Below are 12,166 nucleotides of genomic sequence, written 5' to 3'. Positions count from 1 at the left end.
TAAGACGACCCCCCACTTGGAGGCATATTTTTCAGGGCCAAAAAATCGTCTTATACACCGGCAAATACGGTAATATTTGACAAAGGAGGCAAGAGCATACAATGGAGTCAAGAGAGTCTCTTCAATAAATGTTGTTGGGAAAATTGGACAGATACATGCAAAAAAATGAAACTAGACCATCAACTTAACAACATACACAAAAATAAACTTAAAAGGGATAAAAGAGTTAAATGTAAGTCGTGAAGCATAAAAATCCTAGAAGATACCATAGGCAGCAAAATCTCAAGACATCTCTCATAGCAAGATGTTTACAGATACATCTCCTGAGGGAAAAGGAAACTAAGAGAAAATATACAAATGGGACTACATCAACATAAAAAGCTTCTGCACAGCAAAAGAAACCATCACCAAACGAAAAGAGAACCCACTGCATGGGAGAACATATTTGGCAATGATACATCTGATAAAGGGTTAATATCCAAAATATATAAGGAACTCACACAACTTAACAAAAGGAAGAGAAACGACCCAATTAAAAAATGGGCAAAGGACCTAAATAGACACTTCTCCAAAGAGGACATACAGATGGCCAAGAGACTTATGAAAAAATGTCCCAAATCACTATCATCTGAGAGATGCAAATCAAAATGACAGTGAGGTACAATCTCACACCTGTCAGAATGGCTACCATCAACAAATCAACAAATGACAAGGGCTGGCAAGGATGTGAAGAAAAGGTACACAGCTGGTGGGAATGCAGACTGGTACAACCATTATGGAAAACAGTATGGAGTTTCCTCAAAAAATTAAATATGGGTCTGCCATTTGACCCAGTGATCCCACTTCTAGGAGTATATCCTAAGAAACCCGAAACACCAATCAGAAAGAATGTATACACCCCCATGTTCATAGCAGCACAATTTACAATAACTAAGTAGATGAGAGGATAAAAAAGCTGTGATACATTTATACCATGGAATACTATGCAGCAGTAAAAACAAAGACTCTCTTATCCTTTTGAGAAAGCATGGAGGGACCTGGAGAACATCATGCTAAGTGAAATAATTCAGTCAAAGAAAGACAAGTATCACATGATCGCACTCATATGTGGAATCTAACAAAATAAACTGATGAACGAAGTGGATCCAGAGACATGGAAGCATGGAACAGTGTGTGGAATCTCAGAGGAAGGTGGGGGAGGGTGGTGGGTGGGAGGTAATCAATCAAAGACCTTGTATGCATATATGCATAACTCATGAACACAGACAATAGAGTCCTGAAGGCTTGAGGTAGAGTGAGGGTTGGGGAGGGGTGGGGAGCCAGTCCCCTCCCTGCTTCCTGTTTTAGAGGGGGTCAACGGAGGAAAAACAGGGACACGTAATACTTTCAACAATAAAGAATTATTAAAAAAAATATACATCCTTAGATACTTGCTACATATAGCCACACCTTAAGCAATAAAGCTGTGCAATCATGAAAAAAATAAAATAAAATATAGCAAAACAGGTGTTAATACATGCACAGCCCTCAACACTTCTGGGTGCCCATCCCTGTGGGGTGCGTACCAATCCCTGCAGTTGATGGCATCACCATAGCCGGGTGTGTCCACCACTGTCAGGCGCAGCTTGACCCCTCGCTCTTCAATCTCAACAGTAGAAGCCTCAATTTGGACTGTTCTTTCAATTTTCTCTAGAAAAGAAACAAACTTAGTAAGAGAATGTGCCTTAACATTGAGCCTGTTTGCAAAGAGATGAAATCATCTATTATCAAATGACCTGAAAGCCACAATCTCTCTGAGGAAGGTTTTCAGAAGGTAATATGAGGATTGTGTAAAAATGATTCCAGTGTAAGCAAGGGAAGTGTTGAAGCTAAGATTAAAGGGCTGCCCAGGAAGGTAAAAATGCCAATATTGAAAATTTTAATTTCTTTTCCTGGGACAAAGAAAACATTTATGAATTCCTTTAAAATTGAATTCATTGACAGGGCTATACCTCTCCATTGTGGTAGCTCAGGTCCTAGGATCTATCTATGCTTAATCCATTCACTTAATCAGCATTCACAGACACCAGTGTCCGGCACTGGGAACACTCAGAACCCCTGACCCCCACAGTAGCCTACTGGCTACACAACTTTTTTCCACGAGATAACACTGTCACTTGATCCTCCCATCACACAGAGAACATAGGCAAGAACAATTTATGACACTGTATAGACTTTATAGACAACAAACTTGGAAAGGATGGATCCATGGATACGTTGTCAGTCTACAACCTGAATCCAAGGACACAGGTGCAGCACACTCTTCCTTACCTAAATGACATTTTCCTTGTGTTTACAGCCAAACAAAAGCAAAAACTCAAGACCGAGGCATCAAATATTAATTGTGCACTCTTAAACAACTTCTATGGTAAATTACACTTACGAATGTATGAATTTTTGTACCTGCAGCTCCAGGTATGATTCTTTCTGGGTAAAGATCCGTCAAGAACAGGCTGTTTATAAGAGTCGATTTTCCTAGCCCCGATTCACCTTTAAACAAAAAGGAAGACATCATCATGGTATTATCCGGATGACCATCTGCTGAGAGTTTATGCTAGGCCTGGCACTGGGCTAAATGCCCCACAAACATCATTTTCTGGACTCCGTATGACAACTATGAATTTGGTACAATTCTCCCAATTTACTGATGGGGAGATGGATGCTCACAGGTCAGACACCCACCCAGAGCAGGGCCTCAATTTGAATCCAGTGTGTGGGGCTCCAGAATTCATACACTGTAAGATCAGAAATGTGATCTCACCTCTTAACAAATATATGGAATGAACTCTGGAGGGGGTCTTTATATTTTAATAGAATGCAAAGTAGGTTTTCAATCATGAGTTTGCCAATCATTTAATGTGTCATATTTTCAGAAAACTGAACATATCTCCCCATCAATGTCAACAGCACTCACCTCCTAAGCTGTGGGAACAGGACAGAAACGGAGATCCTTATATACTTTGACTTGCTGCACTCTCCCCCGCCCCCCCTCCCCCCCACCCCCCCGCCCAAGGAGGGAGCCAGTCTCCTCCCTGCTTCCTGTTTTAAACACCTCCATGTCCCAAACTGGCAATTGCCTATGTCAAGGTAACTCCCCCCCACCCCACACTGTTGATTGTAACATGACCAAGATGGGCGATATGTATTCATTCTAGCATTTAAGGAGTTAAGAATCCCTCTTCAACTACATATTCTGAATGTTTAAAATTTAACTTCAAGGATTTGCAAAATACCTAACAGTAAATCTTATATTTGAAGGAAGCATGAACAGATTCCATCACTTCATGGTTGTTATCAGGTACAGCTTAATTTTGTACAGAGAAGTGTTTCTGAACTCGGTGCCTGACTGTCTCTCAGGCATCTGGGTTTGAACCTCCCCTTGCTAAGTCCCATAGGACATGTGGAAGGAGCACATGTTTTAAAAATCATTGTTGTTGACAAAATCAAGAACACAAGAGTGAATGTGAAATGTGCAAACATAGAAATTAGGACTGAAATTCAATTAGACTTTAATTTTCACAGATGAAAAGGAACATCAAAAGGACAAAACTAGAATTACATGTTGAACATGTCCCAATATAGGAGCATAAAAAATGTGACTAAACATACTATCCCATCAAGTTATCCCTTTAATAAACTTTCCAGCAATCCCCTATATCTTTACCATGCTCAAAGGGGGCCTGATCAATATGTACTAAATCCTTTCCGAGTCCCTAGCAGAGGTCTGGGTGCTAGGACACAACAGAAAACAGGGAAGACAAGTCCCTGCTTCATGGAGCTTTGCAATCCAGTGGGGCAGATGACAAAGTTACGCTCTTTCACCCAATGACTCATGACAGCTGAAAGGGGCTATCATGCAGAAGACATCTGAGCACAAGTGTCCGAGTAGAAGCAGCCTCTTTTAAAAAGCAGTACTGAAATCCTGGTGGCTGATTCTAAATCTTAATTTTAAGGGTACAAGTGATTATTTCACTTAGGATAGCTTTAGGGTAACATCTACAAATAATCTGCTAACTCAGAACATGATGCTGTCCTTGAGCTAAATTCTGAGTGCCCAGCTCTGCTCTGCTCCACTGCCACTGATCTCTTTCCTGTAGTGGGTAGTTTCTCCCTTTAAATGGGGGAAACACACACAAGAGATCTCCACCAGTGTAAAGGCATCACCGTCCAAAAACTTTGCATAAAACATACTGGGTCCACAATCTTAATTAAATTAACCTGTAAAAGTAGTGACAACAAAGACTGGTTGGGATGGTGGTATTCAGTTTACAAAATGGCTCATTAGCACCTTTTAAAAGAAAATATGCAGCACCAGGCACAAGGTGGCGCCACAAGATGAGAGAAAAGTGGCACGTGCTTTTTTTACAGTTCCACTGAGATCCCATCAGGCAAACTGTCAGAGGCTTCAGATTTTAATCTGAGGCTGTTGTTTTTTTAATCCTCACCCAAGGATGTTTTCATTAATTTTAGAGAGAGGAAAGGGGGGATAAAGAAACTGATCAGTTGTCTCCCATACATGCCCTGACCAAGGATCGAACCTGCAACCTTCTGGTGTATAGGACAACGCTCCAACCAACTGTGGGCCACCCTGCCAGGGCTGAGGTTTTATTTTTTAAACCCCAGCTAAAAAAACAAAACAAAACACCCATACATACATAGGGTTAATATCCAAAATATAAAAGGAACTCATACAACTTAACAAAAGGAAGATAAACAATCTAATCAAAAAATGGGCAAAGGACCTAAATAGACACCTTTTAAAAGAGGACATTCAGAAAGCCAAGAGACATATGAAAACTTGCTCAAAGTCACTAATCATCCGAGAGATGCAAATCAAAACACACACCAAAGGGGTGTGGGTTCGATTCCTGGTCAAAGGCATGTACCTGGGTTGCAGGCTCGATCCCTGGCCCTGTAGGGCAAGTTCAGGAGGCAACCAATTGATGTGTCTTTCTCATATCATTGTGTCTCTCTCTTCTCCCCTCTCTGTTGCTCCCTCCCTCCTACTCTCTCAAAAAATGAATGGGAAAAATATCCTCCAGTGAAGATAAAAAAGAATAAAGAAGAACAATAAAAACTAACATATTTATCATAATCAAATGTTTATAAATATTATAGGGATACAGATATAGAAGTCAGCCATTGGATGTTACTGTTGTATGTGAACAAATTTAGTCCTGAATTATCTTATAACTAGAGGCCTGATGCACGAAATTCATGCAAGAGTAGGCCTTCCAAGCATAACCAATGGCCATAAGACACTGGCGGGTAGGGGAGGCCGGGGGATTGTTAAGGGCAGGGAAAAAAAGGAGACATATGTAATACTCTTTGTAATACTTTAAGCAATAAAACAATTAAAAAATAAAATAGAATAAAAAATAAAATGATGAACAAAAAACCCCAAAACAACCCACAAAAAACTTAGGCCAAGCCAGGAATGGTAGGAAATATTTCTAACCTGGGGAAGTTTCTATTCACATTTACTTTTGATTTTAATCAACACAAGACACTACTTCCTCAGTGTGTAACAAGGGCCTTTCCCAAAGGCCTCTCAAGGGCAGCATTCTAAGTGGCTAGGTTTTCTGCCCCTTCAAACAACTCCTGTCATATGCAGAACTCCTGAACCTATAATTAGGTTAGCATATTTTTGCTTAAGCCAGGTTTCATTTTCTCAGTGTTTACTCTTAACACTCTTGTGAATTTGGTCACACTAAGCACCCTATTGACTTTCTATAAGGTAACATATTTGGCAATAGCCTTTATAATTTTAATGTTGCTTTTCTTATAAATTAAGCCGCCATCCCACAAAATTGTGGAAGCTAACAACTTGATATAAGTTATCACCAGCAGTTACCACTTAAGGGGACTCTTCAGCAGCATGGTCATCATGTTCTCTCATGGATGATCTTGATGTCTATAAACAACTTGTTATTTCAAATTCCTTGCAGATTGCTGCCCAAACATGTGTCTTTCATTCCCATATGCTCTATCATATTGTGAAGTTTCTCATTTCTTTAGAAATCTGCCATAATTTTTAAAAACTACACCTTTCCTCTCCTATAGTCTCTGACTTATAAGTTGGGTGTATTGGGATTTTCCTGATACACCATTTTCTTGGGCTGCTAATAGTTAACATTTAAAAGTTTGGCCATGGCCGAAACCGGTTTGGCTCAGTGGATAGAGCGTCGGCCTGCGGACTGAAGGGTCCCAGGTTCGATTCCGGTCAGGGGCATGTACCTGGGTTGCGGGCACATCCCCAATGGGAGATGTGCAGGAGGCAGCTGGAACGTCAGCCTGCGAACTGAAGGGTCCCAGGTTCGATTCCAGTCAAGGGCATGTACCTTGGTTGCAGACACATCCCTAGTGGGAGGTGTGCAGGAGGCAGCTAATCAATGTTTCTCTCTCATCGATGTTTCTAACTCTCTCCCTTCCTCTCTGTAAAAAATCAATAAAATATATATATTTTTAAAAAGTTTGTGGTTAACCTTCTAGATGTTTTTCACTACCCATCTCACCCTTAATGGCCCAAATTCATTATGTATCATTTACATATACCTCAATTAAACATACAATGGGCACTCACTCAAACTTCACTCAAGATAGAGTACCTTTCTACCACTCAGGAGTCACTCTCCCTACCCCACCCCCACCCCCTGCCCCCAATGCATACATCAATCTGCTTTCTGTTACTACACATTGGTTTCAATTATTCTAGGACTTCACATACTTAGGCTCATTCACACCTGCTTCAATCTGGCTGCTTTTGCTCAGCATAATTAGCTTTGGAGATTATTCTGTGCTGTTGACCTATCAGCAGTCTGAATCTGTTTCCCGAGCAATGTTCCACCCTCTGGGTCCACAATTTGTTGACCTACCCTCCTGCTGCTGTCCTTCCTTTTTCTTTGCCATGTGCACTGACATACCATTATTAACATGGTTGTGTTCAAGTGTCATTTTGCCACATTTTTTCTATTTGTATCACCTATTTTTTGTTGTTGTTAATCCTCACCTGAAGATATTTTTTCCATAGACTGTTTTTAGAGAGTGGAGGGGGGGGGGAGGAGAGAGAGAGAAACATCTATGTGAGAGAGATACATCTAGTTGCCTCCCACACTCGCCCCAACCAGGGCCAGGGGTGGAACCTGCAACCCAGGTTCCTGCCCTTGATCGAGAATGGAACCCGCAATTCTTTAGTGTGCAGGCTGATGTCCTAACCCAGCCGTGGGCAAACTACGGCCGCTTGAAATGAATAAAACTAAAAAAAAAAAAAGACCGTACCTTTTTATGTAATGATGTTTACTTTGAATTTATATTAGTTCACACAAACACTCCATCCATGCTTTTGTTCCGGCCCTCCCATCCAGTTTAAGAACCCATTGTGGACCTCGAGTCAAAAAGTTTGCCCACCCCTGCTCTAACCACTGTTCACGGGCCAGAGCTGTCTCACCTATTACTTTCTCTTCTGCTTTCTTTTGGATTGAGCACTTTTTAATACTGTATTTTATTGAAGCTATTAGCTTTTAGCCAAATCTTTTTCTTTGGCCACTCTGCAGTTTGCAAAATGTACTTTAACTTTGGTCTTCCTTTAAGATGTATGCTGTCACTTCACATATATCATGAGAAGTTTACCCCAGCACCTTTCTAGTCACCCTCCTGTCTTTGCACTATCCATACCTTTATTATTTCCACGTGGTATACAATATTTTTGTTTTAAAGTCAGTTATCTTTAAAACAAGAGGTCTTTTATACTTACAACACATTCACCATTTCCAGTGCTCCCCCTTGTCAACCTGCAGAACCTCATTTAAAGTTTCCTATGGTGCAGGTCTGATAGTCATCAAGTCTCTCAGCTTATTTATCTGAAAATGTCTCTTTTATCATTTTTTGCTTTCATTTTAAAGGTTATTTTAGGTGAAAACTTATAGGCTGGCGGTTTTGTTCCTTTAGTATCTTAAGCTGTCACGCCACATGGTTTACGTTATTCCTAAGAAGTCGGTTATATAACTTACCTTTGATCCTCTGTATGCAACATTTTCCTTTTTTCCCCCTGGCTACTTTTAAGATGATTTCCCACCCTGGCAACATTTGCTCAGTGGTTAGAGTGTCAGCCTGCGGACTGAAGTGTTGTGGGTTCGATTCCTAGTCAAGGGCACACACAACCTCAGCTGCAGGTTCTCCAGCCCGGGGAGGGGCATGTGTGGGAGGTGATCTTTCTCTTTCTCTCTCTCTCTCCCCTCCCCTCCTCCCTTCCTTCTATCTCTCTCTAGAAATTAATGGAAAAATATCCTTGGATGAAGATATAAAAGAAAAAAGATGTTTTCCTTTTTTGAGGGGTCTTCACCTGTCTGCTGTTCTTGGTATTTATTCTGTACAGTGTTGACTTTAGTATGGATGCTCTTGACTGCCTTATTAAAAATTTTTTAAATATATTTTTATTGATTTCAGGGAGTGAGGGGAAGAGAGAGAAATAGAAACATCAATGATGAGAGGGAATCAATCGGCTGCCTCCTGCATGCCCCACACTGAGGATAGAGCCCATAATCCAGGCATGTGCCCTGACCGGGAATTGAAATGTGACTCCTGGTTCATAGGTCAATACTCAACCACTGAGCTATGCCACCTGGACTCGGACTCGACTGCCTTTTTCTTTTATTCTGTAGTCGATGATTTACTGTTGGCCCATCAGAAATTTTTCATCTCAGATATTGCAGGTTTTTTTACTCTAAGTTCCATTTGGTTAGTTTTTGTTTTCTTCTATTTACCTCATTACATTCATGTTTTCCTTTGAGTACTGGAGTATATTTAAAATGCTTTAGTTCTGCCCTGTCTAGTTTGGCTCAGTGGGTAAGAGTGTTGGCCTGTGGAATGGATCTCCGATGGGGGGCTGTGCAGGAGGCAGCCGATCAATGATTCTTTCTCATCATTGATGTTTCTGGCTCTCTATTCCTCTCTGAAATCAGTAAAAATATATTAAAAAATAAAAATAATACTTAAGTTCTTGTCTGTCCACTCTAGCATCACTGTCATTTCCCAACCTACATCTCTTGCCTGATTTCTCTCATTATATGCCACATTTTCTTGCTTCTTTGCATATCCAATAATTTTCTAGTGGATCCTAGGTGTTGTGAATTTTACACTGAAATGACTGCATTTTGATGTCCTTCTCTAATGAGTAAGTCTTCTCCCAGAAAGTAGTTTAATTGGTTCTTTTAAGTCTTGTTTAAAAGTTTTATTAGGGAGTATTTAAAACAGCTTTTCTGTCTGGGTTAACACAACTCCCATGTACTTTCTGGAATTTCTATGAATGCCCTAAATGTTCAGTGATATCCCCTCTGCTTGGCTGAAATTCTAATGTCTCCCAACCCCATTTCAGCTTTCCAACTCCATGCGGTCTCCAGTTCAGCTTGCTCCCTTTGTGGTTACATTTTGCCCCAGCCTTGTGGAATTTCAGTGTCAGCCAGTGTCCAAGGGAACCCCATGAAGATTTCTGGAGGCCTGGCTGTCTTTGGAACTCTGCTATGCTAACTCAGGATCCAGGTACTCAGGTTCACTTAATAGTGATCAGTCCTTCAGCTCTGAGACTCTTGTGCTCTGACCAACTTAGCTCTCCCCAGGTACATGCCAGAAAGCTGGAATGACTTTACACTTTATGTAATTTGTTTCCCTTCTCTCAGAGACTGAAGTCCTACACTGCCTATTGCAGAATGTCTTAGAGAAGCTGTATTTTGACCAGCCTTTAGTTATTCATGCCCTGACTAGTCTGGTAGCAGTTATTTCAGGGAGCAGCAAACAATGAACCTCAGTGCAAATCTAGCCCGCTACTTGTAAGTGAAGATTCACTGGAACACAGCAGAATTGAATGGCTCCACGAAAAACTGTATGGTTCACAAAGCCTTAAATATTCACTATTTGGCCCTGTGAATTATTTTATCATGGCAAGAAGCAAAAGTTATTGCCTGTTTTAGAATGCTTTAAAATGTAGCAACTGCGTGACAGATTACACTGAATCTCTCTTCCACCAGGAGCTTGAATCTGCATTATCTTTATCATGTAATTGTGATCCTAAAACATGTCATCATTCCCTTCTCTGGACCAAGGGTCCCACAATTTCTCTCATTTCATTTATGAACTATTCACCCGAAGAAACAATAATTTGTACTACTCATTATCAAACTACCTCCTCATTTTGAGAGAATTTTACAGTTATCAAGATTGAAATGTGATATGGTAAACAGAATTAATAGTTCATCAGTAGATAGTTAAGTCTGTAATGGTCATGCTGAAACATAATATATACCCATGAAAAAATATATGTGAATACAGGAAATAATTCCAGTAACCATTCAATTTCAAAGGACTTTGTGTATAGGAAGAACTGTTACTTGTTTAAAATACATCCACCACAAAAATGTAAGAAGCTGTCTTTTTGAGAATTAAAGAAACATACTTTTCATTAAATATGTGTATTTGTTATCTATTAATATGTAAAACTCATAGGCCTAAACCAATAATTAACATTTATTATTATTTCATGGAGTTTTTGGTTAGGAATTCTATGGAGGGAGGCAGGGGGTGTCTCTCATGCAGTAACAGTGAATGTCAGCCAGGATGGCTGTAACCACAGGTTTAATTGGAGCTAGAGGATATTTCTAAGATAGGTCACTACATGGCTACTGGCAGACCTCAGTTCCTTGCCTTGTGGGACTTCGCTACAAGGTTGCTCGAGTGTCTTCCCAACATGGTGGCTGGCTGCCCTCAGAGTGAGCTAAGAGAAGGTACAAGCACAATGTCTTTTGTGACCCAGGCTTGAAGTAACAGACTTACCTTTCTGCAACGTCCTACTGGCTACACAGGTAAGCCCTATTCAGTATGGGAAGGGACTAGAGAGCTGCATGAATACCAGGAGGCAAGGATCACTGGGCAACATTTTGGAGGATGGCTGCCACAATGAGTAAAAATTATCAATACATATAAAGAAATGACAGAAAAGTTGTAATTTTACTATAAAGCAAAATTTTCTAAAAAATTCTCGCCCCTCTCTCCCCCTCTGCCAAATTCCCAAGTTATTTGATTCTGCCAACAAAGGAATTTTCCCTTTATAAGTCATGCTATTATTATACTCCACAGGTTGGGAAGGCAGACAGCCACATATTTAATAAGCTTGAAAATAAAAGCTAATTTCTTACCGACCACCATTAGTGTGAACTCAAAACCTTTTTTCACTGATTTTCGGTGAACTTGGTTAGGAAGATTTGCAAATCCAACATAGCCAGGAGTTTCTGGATTTATAAACTGAGTTGGTTGTTGCTAAAATAAAATTTTACAGAAAAAAGAAAAGGGAGAGAAAATATCTTATCAATTGCCGATAAGACATAATAAAACTGTGACAAACCTAAGTATCATTAGTTCTCATGAATTAAATATATACAGTACATAAATAACACTTCTAAAAAGTTACTTCTATCAGAAAATTAATGGTATTGACCTAAGAACATTTATTAAAAAAAAAAAAACCAATCCAGTATTATTCCGTACCTATATATTAACCTGAAATTACATTTCTGTTAAACAATTAAGCAACACATAAAAGAAAAATGTATCAAGTGTGATGCATTTGTGAAAAGTATCCAGGAAAAAGTCTTCTCCCTTGCTCTATATTCCTAGCTCTTTGGAACAAGTCTCACCAAGGGTGAGTGAGGCAGGCAACTTGGGGGTAGGATTTTGAGTATCTACCTTTAAAGACCCAGAGAGAGAAGACTGAGAATGAGAGACATAGCTGACAACGTTAAGTGTCAATATTCCCTGACAGATGGACACCTGATGAGAAATGACAGATGGGCATGGGACAAAGTAAGTAAAGCTGTAGAACTGGCCAGTGGCATACTATAAATGGGAGGAGATCAAGATACATCAATTAATTTACTTTCTAAATGTATATTCACATGTGTACACGAGTAATAAGAATATTCATAAGAAACTATCAGTGGTTATTTCTGGGTAAGAGAATTAATGGTTAACTTATATATTCTTACTAGTATTCCACACTAATCTATCTATATATCTAAAACCCTAATATGCAAATAGACTGAACTGTGGAACAACCGAAAACTGGTTGCTATGTCGTGCA

The 12,166-nt window shown here is 39.9% G+C and overlaps 1 protein-coding gene across 1 annotated transcript in view; it reads right to left on the bottom strand.

Annotated features, from left to right (window-relative positions):
* SEPT2 (septin 2) overlaps positions 1-12,166 on the bottom strand; it is a 30,445-nt gene that overhangs the window by 16,602 nt on the left and 1,677 nt on the right. Inside the window, exons 2-4 of the mRNA XM_006760530.2 lie at positions 11,226-11,346; positions 2,443-2,529; positions 1,566-1,689 (exon numbers count right to left, since the gene is read on the bottom strand). Of these exons, the coding sequence (XP_006760593.1) occupies positions 1,566-1,689; positions 2,443-2,529; positions 11,226-11,346 (332 nt within the window). The remainder of the gene's footprint in view (positions 1-1,565; positions 1,690-2,442; positions 2,530-11,225; positions 11,347-12,166) is intronic.

Source organism: Myotis davidii, unplaced genomic scaffold (assembly GCF_000327345.1).
Source record: "Myotis davidii unplaced genomic scaffold, ASM32734v1 scaffold370, whole genome shotgun sequence".
NCBI classification, from domain to species: Eukaryota; Metazoa; Chordata; class Mammalia; order Chiroptera; family Vespertilionidae; genus Myotis; species Myotis davidii.
This window is presented reverse-complemented; position numbering and strand designations above follow the sequence as displayed.